The sequence below is a fragment of the Geotrypetes seraphini genome, chromosome 9, assembly GCF_902459505.1.
Source record: "Geotrypetes seraphini chromosome 9, aGeoSer1.1, whole genome shotgun sequence".
NCBI lineage: Eukaryota > Metazoa > Chordata > Amphibia > Gymnophiona > Dermophiidae > Geotrypetes > Geotrypetes seraphini.
The window spans coordinates 92,559,280-92,587,092 of record NC_047092.1 but is presented as its reverse complement, the minus strand read 5'-3'; the positions used below and the strand labels follow the sequence as shown (position 1 = coordinate 92,587,092).

The following is a 27,813-nucleotide window of genomic DNA, read 5'->3' as shown; positions in this document are numbered from 1 at the left end:
CGGACCAGTGCCGGTCCACAGAAAATTCCTGCTGGTCCGCACAGGACCGGCGAGATCAACATCTTCAATTTCTTGCCGGTCCGCACAGGACCGGCAAGATTGAGGAGCTGTAGTTGCGCAGGGCCGGAGAGATAATGGGGAGCCTCAGACTGTGCTTTCTCCCCTCCCAGCGGCTCTCCTTACAAGCGCAGCGATTCAGGAAGGAAGCCTTGGAGCTTTTGCTGAGTCGGGCCGCCTCTGATGATGCAACTTCCGCTTTCCTCAGAGGCGGTGTGACCCAACAAAGGACCCGAGGCTGCCTTACTGAATCGCAGTGCTGGAAAGTAAGGAGAGTTGCTGGGAGGGGAGAAAGCTGCTGGGCATGGTGAAAAAAAAGGGACAGCTGCTACTGGACCTAGAGAGGGAGAAGCAGAAATACTACTGGGAGGGGAGGAGGGAAAGGAGTCTGGGAAGCTGCTGGGCATGGTGAAAAAAAAAAAAAGGGACAGCTACTGGACCTGGAGAGGAAGAAGGAGAGATGCTGCTGGGAGGGGAGGAGGGAAAGGAGTCTGGGAAGCTGCTGGGCAAGTGGAAAAAGGGACAGCTGCTACTGGTTCTGGAGAGGGAGAAGGAGAGATGCGGCTGGGAGGGGAGGAGGGAAAGGAGTCTGGGAAGCTGCTGTTCAAGTGGAAAAAGGGACAGCTGCTACTGGACCTGGAGAGGGAGAAGGAGAGATGCTGCTGGGAGGGGAGGAGGGAAAGGAAAGGGAAGAGAGTTACTGCTGGACAGGGGGAGGAAGGAAGGGAGAAGAAAAAAGGAAAGAAACGGCTTGCAGGGAGATTAGAGGAGGGGAAGGGGAGAGACAGGAATAAGATGGGAAGGGGGTCAGCAGAGAAATTGAGAGGGACAAAGATGCTAGATCTGGTGTAGGAGAGATAAAATGAAGAGAGCAGTGAAGTTGGACTGAATTGTGTAAAAAGGAGAGAGGGGCATAGGCTGGATGGAAAGGGGAGGGGGGCATAGAAAGAAGACAAATACCATATGGAAGGGGGAGAGATCAGACAATAGATGGAAGGGGCAGATGCTGGATTGAAGAGACAGAGAGGGCAGATGCTGGAAGGAAGAGAGTGAAAAGAAGATGAAAGCAGAAACCAGAGACAACAAAAGGTAGAAACAAATAATTTTATTTCTATTCTGTGATTAGAATATATCAGATTTGAAATATATATTACATTACATAAGTGACTTCTATTCCGCCTGTACCTTGCAGTTCTAAGCGGATTACAGAGTAAGATAGCTGGACATTTCCAGGAATTTACAAATAACAGTATAAGGTAGCTGGACATTTCCAGGAAGTTACAATTTACAGTATAAGATGGCTGGACATTGCCAAGAAGTTGTCTTTTAGGGGATGATTACATAGTAGATGCAGGGGACGCTTATATAGTGGATGCAAGGGAATTACAGAGTAAGGGTGTTGAATAGAAGGGAGGAAGAGGTTTGGTTGGTTAGGGTTGGTTTCGTGATAGGGTCAGAGGGGGGATACAAGTAGAAGGGAGAGGTTAGCTGGTAGTTTGTGTGGAAGGCGGAGGAAGCGAAAGGGGGGAATAAGAAGGTTGTATAGTTTTTTTGAAAAGCAGAGTTTTGATTTCTTTTCGGATTGATTTATAGTCATTTGTAGTTGTCAGCAGGTTGAGGATGGAGGGGTCCAGCTTTGCTGCCTGCATCGCCAGGAGGCCATCGCACATTTTTTTGCGCTGAGTTCCCTTAAGTGGTGGATAGGAGAATGTGGTCTGGGTTCTTCTTGTTCTGGATATGTTGTTATGATTTAGACGGTTGTTGAGATAGGTGGGTGCAGTTCCGTTTGTTGCTAGAGCTGGTGTTAGACATAACTGTAGACTGCAAAGTCCAGGCAGTAGCTTAGGGCTCTCTCTGACCAGGGGGGCAGTTGCCCTAGTTGCACTCCTCTAACCCTATTCCTGCTATGTGTGACTGCGGTATTCTGTTAGCATGATATTTTTGTGTAGCATTCTGTAATAATTTGGCTTATTCAGTTTTCTTGATAGTAGAGGGGATATATGTGAAGGCGAGGGGAGACAGGGGTTTTGTTGATCCTTGCTCTGTATTATTTGTATTTATAAAATGACAATTGTACAGAATATTGTTTCTTTTTATACTTTAATAAAATACATTCAGTATAAAATCATAACTGAGGCTTGTGCGGATGGAATCAGATGGTTTGCAAGGACCGAGCTCGCGGACACGGGGTGGAAACGGGGTTTTTAAATTTCAGTCCTAGTAGTTTGCCGGTCCACAAAATAATTTTTTTTCCCCCCGCCAGTCCATAGGTGTAAAAAGGTTGAAGAACACTGGTCTAGAACCTTTGCTTTTGAATGAGCCCTCTCTATACCCATCTTAATATTAAACCATACCATTCTTGGTCAGATATAGGCTTAGTTTATTTACACCATATACTTACTTCAGCGGGCCAGATGCATTCCTACCCAACTTTGGTTCAGAAATATGGGCTTCTGCCCAATGATATTTTTCCATATTTGCAGTTGCGACATTATGTACGCACCTTACCATCTGTAACTTTAACTAAGGTTGTTTTTGATTCTTTGAAGGAAGCTTTTTGTTTGGAGGCCCAATCTATGATTCCTTTGCGATTCTACCATAATTTTTTGTTGGAAGAGGCCCCTGGTTTTGATTTTGTTTTTTTGAGTGAGCATTGGTCTGTTGATTTGGGGACTGTTATTTCTGCAGAATTGCTTGAAGGAACTTTGAAGTCTTTTAAGCAGTCCTGGGTTTCTATTTCCTTACTTGAATTGCAATATAAATTGCTATGAGGGTTTATATTTCACCTGCCAGAGCATATCATGCTGCGCTTCGTCAGGATTCTTGTTGTCCTAAATGTGGGGGAATAAATGCAACTTTGGGGTATATGTTTTATTTTTGTCCTGTTATTTTGCGTTTTTGGAAGATTCTACATCATCACATTGCTCAGCTTTGGAACACTCGTTGTTTGCCTCATCCAAAGATGCTCTTCACTACTTCGGCCTTGACTCATCCAGTTCCGAGAGGCCCACGTCTTTTCTTGAAGCGTGTCTTATTGTTTGGGAAAAAAGCAATTTTAGTTCATTGGCTGGATGTTCATCCTCCTACTTTGGCACAATGGAGATCCTTGATGATTTATCAATTGAGGATGGAACGTTGTGACGTTACTGATTTGGACTCTGTGAAGGGCCATCAATTACAAATCACTTGGGAGCCTTTCTGGGCCTCTTTGACCGGGTATGCTCGTAGCAATGTATAGAATGTTTGATTGTGTAGTTCATTTTAGTATGGAGTGTGCTAAGTACTCTTCTACTGCACTATGCCTTTAATTATTCTTAAGGTGGTTTTTTTTGTTATTTTTGGGTGGTGGGGAGGGTTTTATGGTATCAAAATGTGGTCTCTGTTATGTTCTGTGTCTGGTGGTTTTTGATTGTGCTTTTGACCAATAAAAAGTTTTTGCAATAAACCATATCATACAGTGATCACTGGATGCCAGGTGATCATCCACTGTAACATCAGAAACACCTTCCCCATTTGTAAGTACTGTAATTAATCTAGTATGACCCCATCTTGTGTGGGTTCTATTACCAACTGCTGGAACAGTTCTCCTTGTAGAGAATCCAGGACCTCCCTACTTCTAGAAGACCCTGCAATAGGGATACCCCAATCAACATCCGACATGTTAAAATCACCTATTAGCAAGATATCCTCTTTTTTAGATTTATTCTGAATGTCTACTATTAAATCTCTATCTACTTCTTCTGTCTGTGAAGGAGGCCTATATATCACAACAATGTAAATATATTCCCATTCCCTCTTTCCAAATTGATTCACAGTGCCTCTTCTTTGCCCTGCAGATCCTGCAATTGTGTAGCTTTAATATGATCTTTAACATATAATGCTACTCCCCCTCCTTTTCTTCCTAACCTGTCTTTCCTGAACAGATTATATCCCAGTATAACTACATCCCAGTCATGGTTCTCTGTGAACCACGTCTCCGTGATTGCCACTATATCCAACTTCTCTTCTTCCATCACAGCTTCTAGATCCAGAATCTTGTTTCCCATACTTCGAGCATTAGTATATACTGCTTTCCAGACATTGCCCCCTTTTCCCATCTGTGTAGAATCCCCAGCCCATTGCCTGAGCCAGAGCATTTAGTGGGCAGAATTTGAATAAGATGAAGCATTAGACATGACACAAATGTCATAGACAGCATTCACCACATAATCCACACAAGACAAGAGCAGCTGAGGCATGGACTCCTAGCCCTTGCATTCTGAAGTACGTATGCAGTCTAGAAAGACAGGCACAAATCACAAAGGACACACCAAGGCCTCAAAAAGTCTCTTAAGAACTACATCCACTTGGCAATCCTACATATCCTTTAGCACTGTACCACACTCACTCGGAAGAGAGGTATGCTTAGTGACTTGTACAACCAAGGAATCCAATTTAGGTTGAATAAATAGCTCATAGCACTCCTGTGCCATAAGATACAGCCGAGACATGTGTGACAAACCTACAGCAATCCCATGGTTTATCACAGAGAAATATAGGAAATCATACAAATCCCAGTGCAGAAAGGCAGACCAGGTCAGAGCCCATGACAATAATTTAGCTGACTACCCTATGAGCTGTGAAGAAGAGACTGAATCAGAACAGGAAAGGTTTACCTTACCTAAGGCAGTGCCAAAGAAAAGCAGGAAATCTCTGTCCTACTATTACTCAGTTCCTGTACGGCAGAAAGCAGGAAGACAGTTTTCCCTCAGAGAAACATCCCAGGATAAGGAAGGAAAGCCCTTTCCTCCACTGAAGCCAAGGGTGGGGTGTTTTTTTTCCTCAGCTTAAAGTGAGGCTTAAAGTGAGGCTCAGCAGAGAGCAGATAGGATGGGAGGAGAGACAGGAAGATCTGAACGGGACTGAGCTTACCCCAGACCAGGCAAGCAGCCCTGATTGGGAAATGAGAGATGAGCAAGTTGAAGGAAACCGTCCTTCAGGATTCTTTTCCTCAGAGCAGCAGAGATTTGCCAGAGCAAATGAAAGTGGCTTCAAACAAACGTGAGTCTATACTGGATGTTTTCCATGGTTGTGGGGGGGGGGGTTCTCTGGTAAGCAGACTATGTGGGCTACCAGAGAGGTTAATTTTGGACTCTAAAGCTTTTTATATTTTTTCTCTGTGCTTTAAGCAAAGGGGACAGTATCCTACAGTGTATCAAACAGTGATTAAATTGAGTCAAACGCTGGGCAGGAAACTCAGCCTGTTGGTTACTCTGACTCACTGTTCACAGAACTCCATGTGAGAACACCAGCTGTTAGCTGTTACTATAGCAGCCTGTTAATTGCATTTTGCCTGCATGTTTCTCAGAAACGTATTGAAAATCCCTGAGTGTAAAACTGCTGTTTTCTCTTTAAAAACCATCCCAGTTTTGGATTGAGTTCATCTTTGAGAACCAGTATTTGCTGTCTCCTGCCTAAAGGCTACAAAGTTGTCTGTGTGCCTTGCTAAAGAACTTGCTTCACAGCAGTGTAAATGATTCTGTCTCTTTCTCATTGCTACCTATGCCAGCAGCCCAGTAGTGCTGGCTTATTAATTACTGCCATAAACTCCCATCCTGCAGCTCAGGAATAGGGAGCTGCTTATTTCAGCTGCTGTAAAACAGTGAAGCATTTAAGCTAAAGGATTGTATTCTTTTTCCTGCATAAAGTATACCTAACCTTAAGACTCCGGTGAAGAGGACTGTATCTAATTTGCCTACTAAAGTCCAGAGCTGACAACAGAGTTAAAGTTTATTTTGAGGAATCTTTTCTTTTGGTGATGTTTACTATACTTGACTTGAAACTTGTGATGGACTATGATTTTGAGACCAGTGGCCAAATAAAGTTGATATTTCTTCATTAAGGACATTCTGACTAAATGGTATTCTTTGAAAGACCTTTGAAAAAGCAATTCTAGGCTGTTGCCTAGGGGTAAAATCCTGAGAGACTCCCCTAGTTCCAGGGGGACCACGCCAGATTGGAGCAATGTGTCATTACCTGACTGCCTGTAACACTCTTTGAGGGCACAGGTGTGACAGATGGCTCTTACTAATTTGAGAGACCCCTCTGGAGAATCCCTATGCTCTGTGACTAAGACATTAGTGTTAGGATGCCAGGGAAATGAAGATTGAACCCTCACTCCACTCATAAGAGAGAAAGTAGCAGAAGGGACCAGCTGGGAATCCAAATTTAGCTCTTGCAGGAACTCAGACATGAGATCCAGCAGAGCCAAGGGCTTAAATAAGTGCAGAACAGTGGGATCATCCCCATGATCGAAAGTCATCATGGGATCCAAAGGGCCAGACTGTATTCCAGCATCCTCAGACAGGGAAGAGTTATCTTGAGACAATAAGGGAACAGTGAAAGACTTATCATCCATATTCCTGTCAGAAAGGTCTCCAAAGCCCTAGTCAGCGGCTGTAGTGCTTGAAGCATTGCAAGCCTTAACTTTGGTGGAACGGCTTCCCTGAAAAGCTTTTCACATAAAATTGATACATCCAGGGGAAAAGACAGTAGCAGGCAACATGGAATCACCAGAAGATTACTAACTTGCATTTCTTTGGCTCTGCAGCTTCCGTGCCTTTCTGTGCAGAATGGCCGCTGTTTCGGGGTCCAGAAAAGAAAAAAGCCTGAACCACAAGGCTAGCCACCCTTTCCATGGCCCAAGAACGCAAAGGGGCAGCCAAGCCGGATGATCCTGCCTCTACTTCCAAGTTTATTTAAAAATTTCTATCCCACCCTAGGGGGAAACCTTCAGGGTAGCTTCCAGGCTAAAACATCATAAAACAACAATACAGTATACAAAAATAACCTATACATAATACATAAAATTAGGGTTTAAGGGGAGAAATACAAAAAAAGTTTTAGCAAAGAGAGAGATTAACATTGGAGATATTCTTCTGTTTTCCAAGTTATCAATAGCACTAACCATTAAACCTGAGAATATGCATTGAAGAAAAGATAAGTTCAAGGAAAACTTGAAAACCTATCAACAGAAGTTATTGATTTAAGTGCCAATGGTATCGAATTCCAATACTTTGAACTGTTAATGGAGAAAACAGTGTCTCTTACATGTTCATGTAGAATATCTTTGTACGATGGAACTATAAGCAATTGCTTATTTGTGGATTTCAAAATTCTGCCCACTACATATGAGTTCAATAGACATGCTAGATATGGTGGCTCCTCTGTACTCAATACCTTGAAAGTGATAAGAAGTAATTTGTACACAATACGGTATTTTACAGAAAGCCAATGACCATTTTTCATGAATGATAATATATGATCAAATTTACAAAGATTATGAATTACTCCGATAGCTGTATTCTGTATTATCTGCAATCTTTGAATGTCCTTCTGACATAAACCAGCATAAAGAGAATTGCAATAATCGATTTGTTGCATAACAATGTTCAAAGCCTCAGGAAATAACAAAAAGTGAATCGATCTAATCAGATGTAATTTAAAGAAAGTGTTTTTCACTACCCTTGAGATTTATGAGTGATATGATAAGTTTGTTTCCAGAATTATCCCTAATGTTTTTGTACTGGTCATAGATAGAATTGGTGTGTCCTAGTTTAATTTGTAGCGGCAAAACTATTGGGTCACGGTGGCTAAAAATTATTGATGTTGATTTTCCGTATTAAGTTTCAATTTCTGAATTTGTAACCAGTTCGCAATACGGTCTAAACTCTCATTGAGAAGTGAAATTTCATTTGGGAAGCCAGAATCAAAAGTATAAAGTAGCTGGATGTCATCTGCGTATACAAACATGGTCAGTCCAATTGACTGTCCCAGTGTCAAGAGTGGTGCTAGATAAATATTAAATAGGAGAGGTGACAAAATCGATCTTTGAGATAGACTCCCGTTTCAAAAGAATTTGACTCTAAATCACCCATTTGGAATCACCATTTGAATAGGGATAGTCTATGTTTCTGTGTTTTATTGAATAATCATTGGGTGGGGGGGGAGAAAATGGTTGGTTATGCATATTTGTAAGTTGAATGTGCTTTTATTAACTTATTATATGATATATATAGATATATATATATATTTGTGCATTGCACTTTTGAAGTTTAGAAAATAAAGAATGTTAAAAAATAAAATAAATCACCCATTTTAACAATATTGCATCTATATTTAAAAGATATAATTTAAACCAATTCAAAGCTATGTCAGTAATACCTATTTCACCTAACCAGGCAAGTAAGAAACATCAAATGCCGACGAAAGATCTAGTGAGATCATCAGTACAGATTTAAAATGGTCCAATCCTTTATGAATATATATTGTTAGTCCATAATGCTATTTCAATATTATGATGATTACGAAAAGCTGTCTGATGGGGGTGGAGAATATTGGTACTACAGTCTACTTCGCTTAAGTGCAAGGCCTCCGGACCGGATCGCCATGTGTGCTTAAACAGAGTGTGCGCTTAATCGAAGTACCACTTTTTAGTCATGAAAAACCACAGTACGCTGTAGTCAAATGCAATAAAACTTTTATTCAGCAAAAACAACACATCGAATACAATTTAACACGGTTCAGTTATAGAAACAGCACTGTTCTGCCTAATGCAATACACTGTAATCCTTTTTTTAAACCAACATTCTACTGAAATAATCAGTCATTGTTTTCTGCACACAGATTGCACAATTCAGGCTGTGTATCTGACTAATGATGCTGTAAAACTGTACATAGTCGTGACATCCATTTATCTACAGATAACAATGCAGTGTGTGTAGGGACTTCAGCGCGTTCGAGAAGGAAATAATCTCTGCAGGTGGTTCATTAGTCATGATGACCACAGCAGCATCTCCTTCCTCATCAGACTCTTGGTTGTCTGCAGTGTCCTTTATGACTGTACAGATATTGGAATTAGTGCTGTCAGATGATGTGGACACATCGTTGTCAACGGCGACATACAGCTCAAACTCTTGTGGCGAGAGTCCAACTGGGAATTCAATGGACGAAGTCTCAGCTTCAGTTGGCTCATCAGATACGAGAATGAAGCTCGACCGTTGATAGCAATTTGAAATCGTTGATGATGAGACTCGACTCCATGCCTCCTGTACCATGTGAAGAGAGTCGAGCACCGTCATTTTCCTCGTAAGCTCAGCTGCTCAGGGGCTGGATTCCATGCTTGCATCAATCACCGCTATCACATATCTTAAGACAAGCAACCTGTAATGACGTTTGAAGTTGGCGATTATCCCTTAGTCCATCAGTTGGATCAAAGAGGTCGTGTTTGGTGGAAGAAACACAAGTTTGATATTGGTTAGTCTCATGTCATTGCTGTGTGCTGCACAGTTATCACACAGCATTACAATGTGCTTCCTACGCCTTCTCATCAGATTGTCAAGCTTCTGCAACCATTCAATCCAGTGTTACCGTCATCCATGCGTTTTTGTTGCTTTCATATTCAACAGGCAGGCGTTTAATGTTTTTGAAGTACCGAGGATTTCTATTCTTCCCAATCACCTGTGGCTCAAGCTTTTCACTGCCGTCCATATCACAACTGAGCAGCAATGTCAATCTTTCCTTTGGCACCTTAAAGCCTACAGTTTCACTGCAATTGAAAGCCAATGTTCCATAAGGGATGGCACGCCAGTACAAGCTCGTCTCATCGGCATTGAAAATGTCACATGGTTCATATCCACCAATGACTGATTGTAACACTTCCATGACCCATCTTTCTGCACCAAACTCATCCATGTCTTGTTTTTCGCCATGCTGCTTCTTAAATTTTATGCCATTACGAACTTTCTATCTCTCTAGCCTTCTGTTTGTTGCTTTGAAGTCTTCTATGCCCAGTTCTTCAGATAGCTGTGCTGCTTTCTCCATCAGCAGAGGCCCACTGATTGGCAGTTGACGACTTCTAGTTTCAGCAAACCATCGCAGCAATGTCTGTTCAACGTCTCCAGCCTTCCCAATTCTTTTCCGTTTTCTGGTAGGATTGCTGTTGTTTTGCCAGTCTTTCAATATGGCTTTCTTTTTTTTTTTTTTTTTTTTGTAAATCCGAGAAATCTGGCTAGGATGAACACATTAATGTTTTGCAATAGAGACCTGACTCTCCCATTGGTCAAGTCTCTTTAAGACATCGACACGTTCAGCCAAAGACAATGACTTTTGTCCAGCATGGTGGACACGTTCAGCCAAAGACAATGACTTTTGTCCACGTGACGCCATGGTGCAGTTTCGAAAGTTCGAACACCTGGCCAGGCCTAGACTGCTGATCCGCAATACAAGGCTAATCCACATGAGAACATGATTACTTTTAATTGGAGTGAACATAACGTGAACAAATAGAGGTGGGACCTATAACTTTAGTGCGCATAAGCGGATTGTGTGCTTATCAGAATTGCAATTATCCGGAGTTTACGTCCATTGATTTGAATATAAAACAAACAGGACATTGGTGGTAGGCTGCGGATAACCGAAGCGTGTGCTTAACCGACGTGCACTTAGGTGGAGTCAACTGTACTCACAAAATCTTGTAGTTGATGATAAACTGTTGCTTCCACTATGGAATATTAGCAATTGGGCAATAATTACTGTGGTGTGGCACAAGGATGCTCCTCTGGTGCACAGTATGTGCAGTCCTGCCAAGCAATAAGGATAAAAGAGCCCAAAGACTCTATACCTACCAGTATTGAAACAAAACCAGTATGTTTTAAATGGCAGGAGACTTTAAAAAAAAAAAAAAAAAAAAAAGATTGCTAAAATCCAAAATGGCTGCTGGCAGGCCTTTAGCACCATAAAACACTAAATAAATGGTAAAATAAGAAAACAAAAACTGGCAAAATTAGAATTATAGGGATGGGGGAACATAAGGGAACAATCAGAAACCATCAACTTTTAGAATTTCTGACAACCCCACCGCACCCCACCGATGCACCTCACAGGCTGTAACATCCTTACTTACCTGTGCTGTCAATATGCTGCAGCCTGCCTCATTCCTCAGTAGTAGCTGGAAAGGGAGAAGAAATCACTGCCTCATGAAGGTTCCTCCAACACTATCACAGTTGGACACGGCGTCTGACTAAGCCCCCACCCCCTCAGAACGAAAGATGCGCAAAACAAGGAGGAGGGAAAGGCAAAAAAGCAGCCTGCACCCTGTGAGACACTGCTGAGCCCCCTATGGATGCCTGACAGCCTGCGCTCAAACCCCTACCAAGCGGTAGGTGAGCCACTCTAACCGGGGATGGCCCTGAGCTGCAAAAACATTTCTCTTGGCAGGCTAACAGGTACCACAAGGAACTGGCCTGTCAGATACAGACCGCAGTCTGCTTCTTCTCCACACAGACAGAGCTGAACCCTGGAATCAGAAAGCTGTGAGCACTTTGAAAAATAGGCGAAAAACCAACTAAAAGAAAAAGGCAGAGCAGAACAGAAATACTCCTTCAGGCTTGCGTACAGAAGGGAAAAATTGTAGGTAGCAGTAGAGTGGATTCCTTCTGCAGGGCTCACGGCTATGGGGAGATTACCCGCTTATCCAGCATGACACACCTGTTGCTCTAGAAATATATTTAAATGAAACAAACAAAAGTATCTGGTCGATACCAAAAAAGGACAAATTTAGTGCAATGATTTTCAATGCAAGGCCTGCAAGCCAATGGCAGCCTGCAGATTCCTTCTGAGCAGCCCACAGTGCAGTCTGGGGTTCCATCACTTCTCCTTCCTAGCAGCTGCTCTTACACTCTTTGGACCAGGTTTGATATTATAGTATTTTTCTCCTTCTTTTACCACTGCCTCGGTTTGACAGCTACAAAAGCTTGCTACGCTCTTTCCAGCCTTGAGTTGACGTCATCACGTTATAAAACGTAAAGAGAGCCTCCTTTTGATTCTTTTGAAAAATGCAGCAGAAGATAGCATTCTTTCTTCAGTTTAAACCTTTAGAGTAAGCTTTGACATTCAGCAGTGATATGTATTACATTATGCATTTTTCCCCCCATGTTTTGTCAAGTAAGAACTGCAACAGCGCATTAGAGTGTGGGTATAGAGTTTAATCCACACCGTAGGCTTATAAACTTTTTTGTTTTTCAGACAAGGAAATCATAGTAAGCATGGATATTCAGCAGTGACACGATTGCATAACTGGGATTTTTCAACTCATTGTATGAAGTACCGTTAATAATCCTTATCGGGTCTCCTGAAGCAGATTTCGAAACGGGGCCGCATTGGGACCCCTCTAATTACAGTTATAAGCTAAGTGAACTGTTCATTATATCTAATCAATTTTGACATCATTCATCTGCATACTATGAACTTTAATGGATTTAAATATATGAAGATAAAGAGTTTTTTGAAATACTTTTGAATTCACTGAAACAGCATTAGACATATCGTTCCATCAAGTCTCAGAGAGTGATCAGATATACATGAGTTGCAATGACTGGAAGGTGAACTCTTATCGCAAAGGTGGTTTTCAGCCTTCCTTTTTGGAGTTTCATATCTCTGAGCGTACTACACATGCACTGATCACTCTCTGTAGATAGTACTCTCATTGAAGTCAGTCTTTCTGATATATAAAGATGGATGTAGGGCAGAAAGTGAAGGAGAGAAAAACAGCAAATGGATAAGGAGGCCATAGAAACACAGTTAAGAGCACAGACAGAAGGAAGTACAACCAGACAGTGAGAAAAGATGATTAGAAAAATAAAATCACCAGACAACAAAGGTAGAGGAAATGATTTTATTTTCAATTTAATGATTGAAATATGTCAGTTTTGAGAATTTACATCTGCTGTCTATATTTTGCATTGTTCAGTAAGAAATGCATTTGTTTCTATTTCTCTGGTGTTTTACTGCATGCAGAATCTGGTATCATAGAGTTTCGTTTGTGTTTATTAGGACTTTAATTTATGGTCCTGCATTTACATAGGGTTTATCTGTGTTCTGCATGTGAAACAAAGGCCATGTGTTTTGGTAGGAATTGTCACAAGTCCAGCTCTAATACTAGCCTTGTGCCAGTCAAACACTTAAACACACACACTTAAAGACCACCAAAGCTGATCAGTGCAGTACTGAAGCCCCTGTGTCAGAACTGAACTCCTACCCTGAGTCAGAGTTAGAGCCAGGGACTAAACAGGGTTCTGTGCTAACTAACAACAGATAAACAGCAATTGACTCCATGTCAAAAAAAACTACCTAGGAAACAGGGACTGGCCCCTTTAAGCTCTAACCCAATGAAATTGCTGGCTAAGCAGGGGAAGAGCTCAGGAGAGCTGAGTTTCAGCCCTCCCCCGTGTAGAGCTGTGTGTGGCTCCTGCATACACAGGCAGGTTCAAAGCTGGGAGCATCATTCAGAGAGCAGGCAGGCTGAGGTAATTGACTGTTTAATCAGCACAACCAGAGGACATTGATATGGTGGAGACCAAAGGAATCTTTGCTACCAGAGCAAGGGAATTTACCTGAACCAACAGAAGTTATGGACACTTCTGAGCAGCTTGACTAGGAAGCCATGGAAGTGAGTTGATTTTTGGTTTAAAAGTTTTTCTTTTCTGCTGTGATGGGGAACTGCAGAGCATTTGTGTGACCTTTTAAGCTTCAATAAATGTCCATGAGCTGTGGGAACTTTGTAAGCTATCGAACCAAACTAGGAGTGTGTGCCTCAGAAAGACAGATTTTTTTTTCATGTTTATTTTTCTGTGTGCTGTGGCAGCTGAAGCAGAGCCTGCAAGTTTTGTTAGGCTGGAGGAGAGGAAATCCTGAACCAAGGCAATCAAGAGACTGTTTGTTTGACTGTTTGGAAGTTTTTTTATTTTTCCTTTTTCCATGCCATTCTCCCAAGAGGCAGTTGAAAATTCTAGGGAGAATTTACCAACCATCTTAGGTGTGGAATTGTGGTGAGCTTTTTGAAACCTGCTGATACTGAGGTGGATTCACCAATTCTCCCTCCATTAGCTCCCAGGGGCTGATAGCCAGCTGTGATTATTGCTGAACAGTTGGGAAAGAAGAGTTTGAGAGGCATGTGGTTTTGGGGAACTATAAAATATAAAGTCCTGAAGTTTTATTTTCTCTTCGTGGAACTGATTAATTGCTTTTTATTTGGGAAAGAAACAGAAGCATGAACTTTTTGAGAGTTTGCTAAGGAGAAGCCTTACTACACAAACAGCCTGAGTGTTTTAATCAGGTCTGAGAAATAGGCCTTCAAAAGCCCTGACAAGCCAGGGCCCTGGAATGGTGTAAAAATAGACTTATTTGTAACTGTACAACCTAAGATTGTTTTGGTTGCACCTTTTTGAGCACCATGCTGAATAAAACATTTTCTTCTTTAGGGTCAAATACTCACAGTGGCATTCTGTTTATTGTACTAAAGAACTATAGGATATCACCTAAGCCTTTTTGAGGCAGCTTGTGAGTCTTGGTAGTGGTGTCAACCGTGCTCTGCCAACACTGCAAGGACAGCTGCGCCATAGAATGAATGTCAAGAAGCATTATTGGTGTCATGGGCCAAAGTAGAAACATATTTGTTGGCTCTCCTTCACCCCTTTTATACTCCAAATGGCCCTCGCTTAAAAATTAGCGAAGACCACTGAACTAAAGTATGGACACATTCAACTGGATATGATCATCAAATCAGTACATACAGTTTTAGTTTTGTTTTATAAAGGTGCAAAACACCCTACAAACTAAAAAGTATTGTAACATTTCACAGATAATTTTAACTATTAATTTGTGTTAACACATGGCACCTCATCAACATTAACTGCTTGGGCACTCCCAGTAGTTTATACATAGGACAAGCCATAACTAAGTATTAAATACAATCTAGATTAAGGGACCATTTCAATAGGTGCCAGACTATCCTCCAGCAAAAACAACTAACAGCAAAATAATTATCTCCACTTTAAATCTTAAATAATAGTCCCTGCCTAATTTTAGCTCATGTAACATACTCTTCCATGCTAACTGACAGCATGCAATAACACACCAAGCTGTTCCTGTGCACTGCATTATAAGGAAAGAGTTCAGTAAATAGTTATCTCTGTGATGTGCTTATACTTTTCAAATGATGTCTACCCAAAGTTACTTACCTCATCAAATTCTTCAGTCATTTTTCTGATTATTTCTGCATTCTGCATGTTTCTGAACATTTCAATTCTGACAGTACCTTTGAGGGAATGAACAGTTACAAACAAGTAAACACTTTGTAACAGTGGAATGGTGCAGCTGATAAACCACTTTTGAAAACTGGCATAAACAAAATTCCTTACTGCAACCTTAAGAATTTCACTTTAAAATAATAAAAAAGTTTTATATCCATCCCACCTTTCACAGAAAAAAAATATTTGAGCATATACTAGATACATTCTAACAAAGAAAACTGAACCAGTGGGGAAAGCATGCAAAGCATGGCTCATTAAATTATTTCCAAGCCCTATACATGTAAAAGCATAAGGGTATATGTTTGGGCAGAGGGAACTTGGTACCATTTGGGTACACAATTTCATCTGCATGTATGCTGGCTCTGTCTCTAATAAGGAAAGGAGATAAGAGGGGAAACTGGTTTGCATTACATTAAAAGACATCTACCGTGTTTCCCTGAAAATAAGACCTACCCTGAAAATAAGCCCTAGCATGATTTTTGGGGTAGTCTTAATATAAACCCTACCCTAAAAATAAGCGCTTATTTTGGGGGTAGGCAGGGGAAAGCAAAATAAAAGTCCACTACTAGTACCGGGATCTTCCTAAATGCTGCAGCAGACCCTTCCATCTCTCCCTCCCCACACCAACTGTGAGACTGACATATCATTACCTACTTCCAAAAAGCAGCATCGCGACAATTTTAGGGCCCCCCAAAAAATTTAAGACAGTGTCTTATTTTCGGGGAAACACGGTATATACTACATTTTACCAACTTGAGTTCAAAGTGGCTAACAAGGTAGCTAAACAACATTCAGGAATTCCATAAAATCTGTATCTACAGTAGATTACTCACAATACAAATTTCCTAAAAACAAAAAAAATAATAATAATTTCCTTAACCACTAAATATATTATATAAAAATAAAGCGTTATGATAGCAAAAGAGAAGCAAGAGAACAAAGACAGAAAAACTGGACTCATTTCACATGCCCAGAGCTAAAAACAGAAAGAGAAAAGAAAAAAGTATTTTGGCTGTAACACAAAGTTCTGGACATCTACAAATTTTGATTTCTTTTTAATACAATTTTTATTGCGAGTTCCATTAATAGTCCAGCAAAGGATCTAAGATGGCTGCGAGTGGCTGAAAGTTGGTAGGTCGCATTGGAGCACTTAATAAAACTTTTAAAAAATTTACCTGTATTGTACCGGATTAGATCACATTTTATTTATTTTTTTTTCCCTTAAATTTACAAGTTTGATTGTGAGGGGGGGAGGGGAGGGCAAATTTATTGTTACATATTGTATAAGGTATTGATTATATGATAAGAAAGGGTGGGAAGGGTGGGAGATAAGAGCATATTATTTGTACCATTGATGATTATTAAGTGTTATATTTATTGTTAATTTGTTTGGATATATGTTACACTTATTGTAAATTTGAAAATGAATAAAGAATTTTAAAAAAAAAATTTACCTGTTCTTGTGTATTGCAGCATCAACTGCGACTTGCCTAGATGCCTAAGAAACGGGAGAGAAATGCCACAGGAGCCTTGCGGTGTCCAGAGAACCCCCCCCCCCCTCCCTCAATGGCTATTGACCAGCTCCTGCGCCACCTTCAGCAGGAGTCAGCTGCTTCGGGGAGTTGCCCATAGACTCCATGGCATGGAGTGATGCCAGTATGGAAATCTTAGGGCTTAATGTTACTCTGATCCCCAAAGCTAGACACTCCCCCACAGCCACAACGTATCAGCTCGCCAAGGGACTCAGGTGCTTCTAAAGAGGTATTACCTGTGGACGGGAGGTTTTTTTCATCTGAGAGCATGGGAACAGACATCCAGAAACTTTTTAAGTCTGGAGAAAGATATTGTAGCTGGAACAACGAAGGGTGTGAGAAATGAAAATACTAATATTTTCTAATGGTGTTAATTGTTGCAGAATAACATAAAAGGGGTGAACACTTAAAGGGTATACAATTTGAAAATAATACATCTAATCAGGTGTGGTCAAATAGCTATAGAGAAACTATAAAGATATTACTAATAATTCTAATAAGGTAAGGGGTCATAACATTATAGAACATCCTATATAATAAAAGGTTAGTGGCGTATGTGCTTTTAAAAAAACGTGATTACTGCGGCCGTGGTGTGTGATCCGTGGCCGTGTTCCATTTTAGAACCCGGCCAATGATCACTCTGGCCACTCCCCTCCTCCCGCCCTCACCAACCCGAAGGAAGCTCAACAGACCTCCCGCCCTCACCTCACCAACCCGAAGCAAGCTGGACCATACCTCCCGCCCTCACTCACCGCTGCTGTCGCTGCTGCTACCGCTGATCCTCCTCTTCGGGGCAGCCTGCGATCATGGCCGGCTTTGGCGGGCCTCGCGGGCCACTTTCCGACCTCGGTGGCACGTTCCCTCTGACGCAAGGGATTGCGTGGGGGGAGTGTGCTTCCGGGTTGGTGAGCAGCCTGCGAAGTTCGCTGGGGCCGGCCACCACGATTGCGGCCTGCTTTGAAGAGGAGCAGGCCAGAAGACGCCGGGATGGAGGGAGGGTAAGCAGGGGGATTAATTCAGGGGGCCAGAGGGAGAGGGAAAGGGGCCATGGAGAGATAGGGAGAGGGAAAGGGGTTTGCTTTGGGGGGGAGGTGTGCTGGGGACAGACAGTTTTACTCTGGGGGGAAGACAGAAGGGGCCATGGAGAGACAGGGAGAAGGAAAGGGGGATGCTTTGGGGGAGGGGTGTGCTGGGGGGAAGACAGAAGGGGCCATGGAGAGATAGGGAGAGGGAAAAGGGGCTGCTTTGGGTGGGAGGTGTGTGCTGGAGGCAGACAGCTTTGCTCGGGGGGGGGGGGGAGACAGAAGGACACAGACAGCAGCCAAGGAGAGAGAGAGAGATAAAAAAACACGGACAGACAGACACTCTATTCTAGCACCCGTTAATGTAACGGGCTTAAAGCCTAGTATATTAATAAAGTGATAATGAAAACCTAAATGGTAAAATTCTAGAAGGAGTTTGTCTAACATTGTGTGCATATAAGAAGTATTGCTGACTCAAAAGATGAGAGGGGAGGCATTCCTGAGACATTGAATACAATGCCTATCTCAAATAAACATTGTATCAAGAGAGCAAAACTAATAATAAGGACTACTGTTTAAAAAGATAGTCTAAGCATGTCATGTGAGGGGCGAGTATGTGAGAGGAGGGAACAGTGTCCAAATATGGGCAACTGTGAATATGACCTATTATATATGCCAAAACATACCACTTATTAGGGACAGTGCACCTACTACCATCAGCTATTGTAGTGTCTTATAGAAACTTAAACTCATGAAAAGGCCTCAGAATCGGAGCCTACGCACAGTCTTGATCACAGACTGAAGTTGTCAGCGTAGTTTTTTTAGCTCCTTAGCTCCAGTCATAGGCTAAAAACCTGAGAATGTGTATTAGTATTTTTTTATTTTTATAAATATTTTTAATACTTTTTTGAATAAATAATTTTAAATCTTCTAAGTAACTGAATGTTATTTTAGTAGATGCAACTATTCCTAAGTTTTGAAAAAACTAGCAACTGAGCACTTATCTCAATCTTCTTTCATGTGCTTCAGTATTGCCTCAGCTTCAAATGATTCATTGTTTGCTGTTAGATTGCTGCCACTGCCGTTTCGTGGATACACTACTTTTTCCACTGCTTCAGGGCCAACGGCAAAATCAATACAGCATCTATAGTATAATTAAAAGAATAAAAAGAAAAGAAAAGTTATCTATATACTGATATCATTTCTTAATTCCATAGTATCAGAGAATAACTTACTATTCACAGCAGCCAGAAGTTTTTCAAACCGGGACAAGATGGCACCGGCATACATTTTATACTCACATAATAACGTGCTGACTATGAACGTTGTATTACGTGCTGACGTCATTTTCCGACATTAACCCTTAAGGGAACTACAGTATAAGCTAGTTGTTTATCTAGCCATTTCCTAGTCAATTTTGGTACAGAATTAGTAAAAATGCTGCCACTCTACATTCTTATTTAAACCTTTTGGTGATAAAGATCCCAATCGAATAATCCAACGCTGTTCCCGTTGGGCTAAATATCGTTTAAAATTGCCCCCTCTGTTACTCCGGTGAACAATCTCAATGATAGTGGCTTTCAAAGAAAAGAAGTCATGATTCGCTTCAATGCAGTGTTTGGCTAAAGGAGCTCCTATCACTTGATTTTTAATATTGCTTTTATGTTCAGTTAATCTTATATTAAATCTCCGGGATGTCTGTCCAACATAAATTAACTTACATTGTAAGATATATATAACACCCTCCGATTTACAGTTAGAAGAGTGTTTAAGAGTGTATTCTTTATTATCAGCTGGATTACAAAATTTATTGGAAGTAATCATAATCTTGCACATTTGGCATGCCCCACAGCTAAAATGTCCTTGATATATCGCTCCGGCATTTCGATCTACATTCGGGAGTACAGAAGGACACAAAAGTTCTTTAAGGTTCCGTTTTCTTTTGTATGCTATCTGGAGGTGGAAATCCTGGAACACCCCTGCGATCTTTAGTATATCCCAATGTTTCCGTAGGGAACGAACCGTCTGATAGCAGTTCTCAGAGTATGTCAAAACACACGTCATAACCTGATCTTTCTCGCGTTGTGTATTGATTTTAGGTGCTAGTAGATAGTCCCTGTGGTTGATATGCCCTTTTGTAGGCAGCTTTAACTATATTAAGGGGATATCCACATTGTAAAAAACGCTGTTTTAATGTATCAGCCTGTCTCCTAAACTCACTTGTAGAGGAACATATTCTTCTTATTCTTAAAAATTGAGAATAAGGCAGACTTTTCTTGAGTGTAAACTAAAGATCGCAGGGGTGTTCCAGGATTTCCACCTCCAGATAGCATACAAAAGAAAACGGAACCTTAAAGAACTTTTGTGTCCTTCTGTACTCCCAAATGTAGATCGAAATGCCGGAGCGATATATCAAGGACATTTTAGCTGTGGGGCATGCCAAATGTGCAAGATTATGATTACTTCCAATAAATTTTGTAATCCAGCTGATAATAAAGAATACACTCTTAAACACTCTTCTAACTGTAAATCGGAGGGTGTTATATATATCTTACAATGTCCATGTAAGTTAATTTATGTTGGACAGACATCCCGGAGATTTAATATAAGATTAACTGAACATAAAAGCAATATTAAAAATCAAGTGATAGGAGCTCCTTTAGCCAAACACTGCATTGAAGCGAATCATGACTTCTTTTCCTTGAAAGCCACTATCATTGAGATTGTTCACCGGAGTAACAGAGGGGGCAATTTTAAACGATATTTAGCCCAACGGGAACAGCGTTGGATTATTCGATTGGGATCTTTATCACCAAAAGGTTTAAATAAGAATGTAGAGTGGCAGCATTTTTACTAATTCTGTACCAAAATTGACTAGGAAATGGCTAGATAAACAACTAGCTTATACTGTAGTTCCCTTAAGGGTTAATGTCGGAAAATGACGTCAGCACGTAATACAATGTTCATAGTCAGCACGTTATTATGTGAGTATAAAATGTATGCCGGTGCCATCTTGTCCCGGTTTGAAAAACTTCTGGCGGCTGTGAATAGTAAGTTATTCTCTGATACTATGGAATTAAGAAATGATATCAGTATATAGATAACTTTTCTTTTCTTTTTATTCTTTTAATTATACTATAGATGCTGTATTGATTTTGCCGTTGGCCCTGAAGCAGTGGAAAAAGTAGTGTATCCACGAAACGGCAGTGGCAGCAATCTAACAGCAAACAATGAATCATTTGAAACTGAGGCAATACTGAAGCACATGAAAGAAGATTGAGATAAGTGCTCAGTTGCTAGTTTTTTCAAAACTTAGGAATAGTTGCATCTACTAAAATAACATTCAGTTACTTAGAAGATTTAAAATTATTTATTCAAAAAAGTATTAAAAATATTTATAAAAATTAAAAAATACTAATACACATTCTCAGGTTTTTGGCCTATGACTGGAGCTAAGGAGCTAAAAAAACTACGCTGACAACTTCAGTCTGTGATCAAGACTGTGCATAGGCTCCGATTCTGAGGCCTTTTCCTGAGTTTAAGTTTCTATAAGACACTACAATAGCTGATGGTAGTAGGTGCACTGTCCCTAATAAGTGGTATGTTTTGGCATATATAATAGGTTGTATCCTTTGAGCTACTTTGGGTGACACCTTATAAGTTATTCAACTGTGAATATGGCCAGGATCTGAAGAATAAGGGGTGGAGAGATAGAAAGTAGGTGTGAAGGATTTGAGAGTTTGTGAACAGTACTGTACTGCTCTACCCAATAACATAACATAAATTTATTCTTCTATACCACCATAATCAAACAATTTCTAGGTAGTTTACACAGAAGAAGGCTGGACAATCAGCAAAATACAAATAATTAAAATACAAGTTTCTTAAATATATTCAATGTAAAGTTTTAACAGTAATATCCACATTTAGGAAATGAATTTATCAAACAACGCTGACTTAAATACTTTTCAAAATGCACCATAAGACAGCATGACTCCACCAATACAATTACCCCACAAGGACTGCTGCTTACTTGCTTGAAATGCAAGAGTCCTATTTAAGAAAGTCTTGTATCTGCAGACAGTAATTTTTGGATAAGCAAATAGATTGGAACTCCTAATTATCCTCGTTGGGCTATATAACATGAAATGAGATAGATGGTAAGTTGGGGCAAATCCCCAAATCAGCTTAAAACAGATGCAAGAGAATTTGAATAGTACTCGTGCCTCCACCGGAAGCCAATCTAACAGTTGGTAGTAAGGACTAATATGGTCATTTTTCTTCAACCCAACAGCCGTATTCTGCACTATTCTCAATTTTCTCAGGATTTTCTTTGGAGCTCTCAAATAAACAATATTGCAGTAATCTAGTATGGATAAGACTAGTGCCTGCACTAATAGTCTAAAGGATAGAGGATCAAAATATTTTTTAATGGTCTTTAGTTTCCATAGTGCAAAAAAGCACTTCTTTACCACTAAATTTGTATGTTCTACCATAGTTAGATGTGAATCTAGTATGACTCCCAATATTTTTATAGATTTTGAGATCGGATAGTCATGACCATTTAAACAAAGCGATGGTCTGGTTATTTTGTCTTTTGGGCTGGCCAGAAAAAAATTTAGGGCTCCTTTTACAAAGATGCACTAGCGGTTTTAGCGCGCGCTAGCCACTATCGCCTCCTTTTAAGCAGGCAGTAATTTTTCAGCTAGCGCGCACTAATCTTGTGCATGCGCTAAAAACGCTAGAGCACCTTAGTAAAAGGAGCCCTTAGTCTTTTCTGTATTGAGTTTCAATTTAAAATTGATTGTCCATTGCTCTATCTCAGTCATGATATGAATTTGTTTTAAAATATCATTGGTTAGATCATTTAAAGGAATTAAAATAGAAATATCGTCAGCATATATATATATAAAAGTTTAGATTTAAATTTTGCAGTAATTGTCCTAAAGATGAAACATAAATATTGAATAGCAGAAACTTGTTAGAAGGTAGGAAACAGAAGGTAGGAGTGAAGGGCCACTACTCGGACTGGAGGAAGGTCACGAGTGGTGTTCCGCAGGGCTTGGTGCTCGGGCCGCTGCTTTTTAATATATTCATAAATGATCTAGAAACAGGAGCGAAGTGCGAGATAATAAAATTTGCGGACGACACCAAACTATTTAATGGAGCTCGGACGAAGGAGGAATGCGAAGAATTGCAAAGGGACTTGGACAAACTAGGGGAATGGGCTGAGAGATGGCAGATGAAGTTCAATGTTGAGAAGTGTAAAGTTTTGCATGTGGGAAATAGAAACCCGAGGTACAATTATATGATGGGAGGGATGTTATTGACTGAGAGTACCCAAGAAAGGGACTTGGGGGTAATGGTGGACATGACAATGAAGCCGACGGCACAGTGCACAGCGGCCGCTAAGAGAGCGAATAGAATGCTAGGTATAATCAAGAAGGGTATTACAACCAGAACGAAAGAAGTTATCCTGCCGCTGTACCGGGCAATGGTGCGTCCACATCTTGAATACTGCGTCCAGTATTGGTCACCGTACCTTAAGAAGGATATGGCGTTACTCGAGAGAGTTCAGAGGAGAACGACACGACTGATTAAGGGGATGGAAAGCCTCTCATACGCCGAGAGATTAGAGAACCTGGGTCTCTTTTCCCTGGAGAAGAGGAGACTTAGAGGGGATATGATAGAGACTTACAAGATCATGAAGGGCATAGAGAGAGTAGAGAGGGACAGATTCTTCAAACTTTCAGAAAATAAAAAAACAAGAGGGCATTTGGAAAAGTTGAAAGGGGACAGATTCAGAACAAATGCTAGGAAGTTCTTCTTTACCCAACGTGTGGTGGACACCTGGAATGTGCTTCCAGAGGACGTTATAGGGCAGAGTACAGTTTTGGGGTTTAAGAAAGGATTGGACAATTTTCTGCTGGAAAAGGGGATAGAAGGGTATAGATAGAGATTTACTACACAGGTAACATAGTAACATAGTAACATAGTAACATAGTAGATGACGGCAGATAAAGACCCGAATGGTCCATCCAGTCTGCCCAACCTGATTCAATTTAAATTTTTTTTTTTTTTTTTTTTTCTTCTTAGCTATTTCTGGGCGAGAATCCAAAGCTTTACCCGGTACTGTGCTTGAGTTCCAACTGCCAAAATCTCTGTTAAGACTTACTCCAGCCCATCTACACCCTCCCAGCCATTGAAGCCCTCCCCAGCCCATCCTCCACCAAACGGCCATATACAGACACAGACCGTGCAAGTCTGCCCAGTAACTGGCCTAGTTCAATATTTAATATTATTTTCTGATTCTAAATCTTCTGTGTTCATCCCACGCTTCTTTGAACTCAGTCACAGTTTTACTCTCCACCACCTCTCTCGGGAGCGCATTCCAGGCATCCACCACCCTCTCCGTAAAGTAGAATTTCCTAACATTGCCCCTGAATCTACCACCCCTCAACCTCAAATTATGTCCTCTGGTTTTACCATTTTCCTTTCTCTGGAAAAGATTTTGTTCTACGTTAATACCCTTTAAGTATTTGAACGTCTGAATCATATCTCCCCTGTCTCTCCTTTCCTCTAGGGTATACATATTCAGGTCTTCCAGTCTCTCCTCATACGTCTTCTGGCGCAAGCCTCCTATCATTTTCGTCGCCCTCCTCTGGACCGCCTCAAGTCTTCTTATGTCTTTCGCCAGATACGGTCTCCAAAACTGAACACAATACTCCAAGTGGGGCCTCACCAATGACCTGTACAGGGGCATCAACACCTTCTTCCTTCTACTGACTACGCCTCTCTTTATACAGCCCAGAATCCTTCTGGCAGCAGCCACTGCCTTATCACACTGTTTTTTCGCCTTTAGATCTTCGGACACTATCACCCCAAGGTCCCTCTCTCCGTCCGTGTATATCAGCTTCTCTCCTCCCAGCATATACGGTTCCTTCCTATTATTAATCCCCAAATGCATTACTCTGCATTTCTTTGCATTGAATTTTAGTTGCCAGGCATTAGACCATTCCTCTAACTTTTGCAGATCCTTTTTCATATTATCCACTCCCTCTTCGGTGTCTACTCTGTTACAAATCTTGGTATCATCTGCAAAAAGGCACACTTTTCCTTCTAGCCCTTCAGCAATGTCACTTACATACATATTGAACAGGATTGGCCCCAGCACCGAACCCTGAGGGACTCCACTAGTCACCTTTCCTTCCTTCGAGCGACTTCCATTAACCACCACCCTCTGGCGTCTGTCCGATAGCCAGTTTCTGACCCAGTTCACCACTTTGGGTCCTAACTTCAGCCCTTCAAGTTTGTTCAACAGCCTCCTATGAGGAACTGTATCAAAGGCTTTGCTGAAATCCAAGTACAGGTCCTGGACCTGTTGGGCCGCCGCGTGAGCGGACTGCTGGGCACGATGGACCTCAGGTCTGACCCAGCAGAGGCATTGCTTATGTTCTTATGTGGGTGATAACGGGGAACCATGAGGTACCCCGGATGGATTAATCCAATGAGCAGACAGGCAAGAGGGGCCAACTAAAGATTGTATAAACTATATAAACAATGAATGTATTATGTCAGGTGTGTCCATCTTGCCAATTTCTGTGCAGAGGGCACCCTTTTTTGACCAAAAAAGTAAATAAATATTTTAATTGCATTACTTTACTCAAAGTCTCTCAGAGTCTTTTCTCAAAGCTTGGGGGCTCGTCCTTGGGATGCTGTCATCATTGTTTGGGCCAGCGTCGTAGAGCAGTAGGGAGATGCATCCCGCTGCGTTCAGCTGTCTTGCAGTTCCCGAAGTGAGGTCCAGCAATGTACTGACAACTAGCCCGAGACTTTTTTTTAATTGTCCACACCTTTCTTTTTTATTTGAAATCTTTATTAGTTTCATAAACAAAACATAAAGTGCAATAGAACATATGAACAAATGATACAATAATCAGCATTTATATCTACCAAATAATATAATTACATATCACCCCCCCTTTGCCCCCCCCTCCCTCCCTCCCTGGATGTATTTAAAATTCATTTAAAAATCAAAGGCTTATACTAGAGATCAATTATTTACAAACTTTGCTAATGGACCCAAAATCTCTTTAATTTTGTTATAGTGGCCCAATTATTCCAAGTGCATTCGCTCATATTTATAAACATGGCATAAGGTTTCCCACCATAAGATATAATATAATGAGGACTACCTGGTCATGAAGAAGATGTTGAAAAACTTTGAGAGCGTTAAAGATCGCTCTGAGTTCCAACAGATTGATGTGACACCGACGATCCGCACTGGTCCAGTGGCCTTGAGTACAGAGACCATCGAGATGAGCGCCCCATGCGTAGGTCGAGGAATCTGTTGTGAGGACCTTCTGATGGGTGGGCATTTGAAACAGTAAGCCTCTGGAGAGATTGGAAGAGAGCATCCACCAGCGGAGAGACTGTTTCAAGGAAGGAGTGACAGTAATATGTCGAGAGTGGATCGCAAGCTTGCGTCCACTGAGATGCCAGGGTCCACTGATGAATTCTGAGGTGAAGGCTGGCAAAAGGAGTCACGTGTACAGTGGAGGCCATGTGACCTAGAAGTACCATCATGTGTCTCGCCGAGATATAAGAGCGGGAAGACACTGCATGACAGCGTTGAAGTAGAGCTTCCAGGAGTTGTTGCAGAAGGATTGCTCTGAGTTGGATAATGTCCAGAACAGCTCCAATGAACTGTAGATTCTGAGGGCTGAAGGTGGGATTTGGGAAAGTTGATTTCAAATCCCAAAATTTGTAGGAACCACGTAGTCCATTGGGTCACTACAATAACCCCCTGAGTTGTGGAATCCTTGATGAGCCAGTCGTCTAGGTAGGGAAATTCTTGAAGACCATGGTTCCAGAGAGCTGCTGCTATCACCATTAGGCACTTGGTGAACACTCTGGTAGATGAAGCCAGGCCAAAGGGTAGCACTCTGTATTGGTAATGAAGATTCCCCACCCGAATTCTGAGATATTGACGGGAGGCCGGATGAATGGGAATATGAATATAAGCCTCCTTGAGATCCAGAGAGCATAACCAGTCGTTCTGATCTAAAAGAGGATAAAGGGACGTCAGGCATAACATGCAAAATTTTTCTTTGACTAAAAATTTGTTGAGAACCCTGAGATCCAGAATGGGTCGATCACCCGTCTTCTTCAGAACAAGGAAGTAATGGGAGTAAAACCCCCTGTTCTGCTGTTCCAAAGGAACTGGCTCGATGGCACAGAGATGAAGCAGAGCTTGAGCTTCCTGAAGAAGGGTGGTCTGGGATGGACTGGAAGGATACTCTCTTGGAGGAAGCTCTGGTGGAACCAGATGGAAATGAACCTAATGATTGAGAGCACCCAAAGGTCAGATGTAATAGTCTCCCATGGGTGATAAAAATGATGGACACGACCTCCTATAGGGGGAAGAGAGGACAGAGACAGAACGGTAAAGGTTATGCTCTGTTTAGTGCAGCAGAAGGTTGAAATTTTCTTTGCTTCTGATTCTGCTGCTTCTTGGGAGGCGGACGATTGTAAGGAGCATAACGCCTCTGGAAAATTGGAGGAGGTCGTGAAGGCTTGACAGGAGCTGGCTTAGGCTTTGGTCTGACAATGGAAGCAAAAGATTTTTCATGCTCAGACAATTTCTTGGTGGCTGCCTCGATAGATTCATTGAAGAAGTCATTGCCTGCACAAGGAATGTTAGCCAAGCGATCCTGAAGATTAGGGTCCATGTCAATGTTGCGAAGCCAGGCCAGGTGGCGCATTGCTACAGAACAAGCAGTCGCCCTGGCTGACAATTCGAAGGCATCATAAGAAGACTGGAGAAGATGTAATCTGAGTTATGACATTCAAAGTGCTTCTGTGTATCTAAATAACTGAGAAATTTAGGGAGAAGATCAATGAGGATAGTTACAAAATGAAAATTATAATTGAGGACTTTTTTTGGTAAAGGAACTGGTGAGACAACTGTGAATTCTCAAATCCTTTGCAATGGAGAGTTTTATACCTGGGAGTCCAATTTGCCTGGAACAGCAGGAATTGCATAAGGAGTCTCCAGGCATCTTGTGAAAGTCT

General features: G+C 41.4%; 1 protein-coding gene across 1 annotated transcript in view; it reads right to left on the bottom strand.

Moving 5' to 3' along the window:
* Nucleotides 1-27,813, bottom strand: part of STAG1 (stromal antigen 1) — a 2,074,316-nt gene that overhangs the window by 1,639,509 nt on the left and 406,994 nt on the right. The window contains 1 exon segment of the mRNA XM_033958034.1: nucleotides 15,114-15,190. Coding sequence (XP_033813925.1) covers nucleotides 15,114-15,190 — 77 coding nt within the window.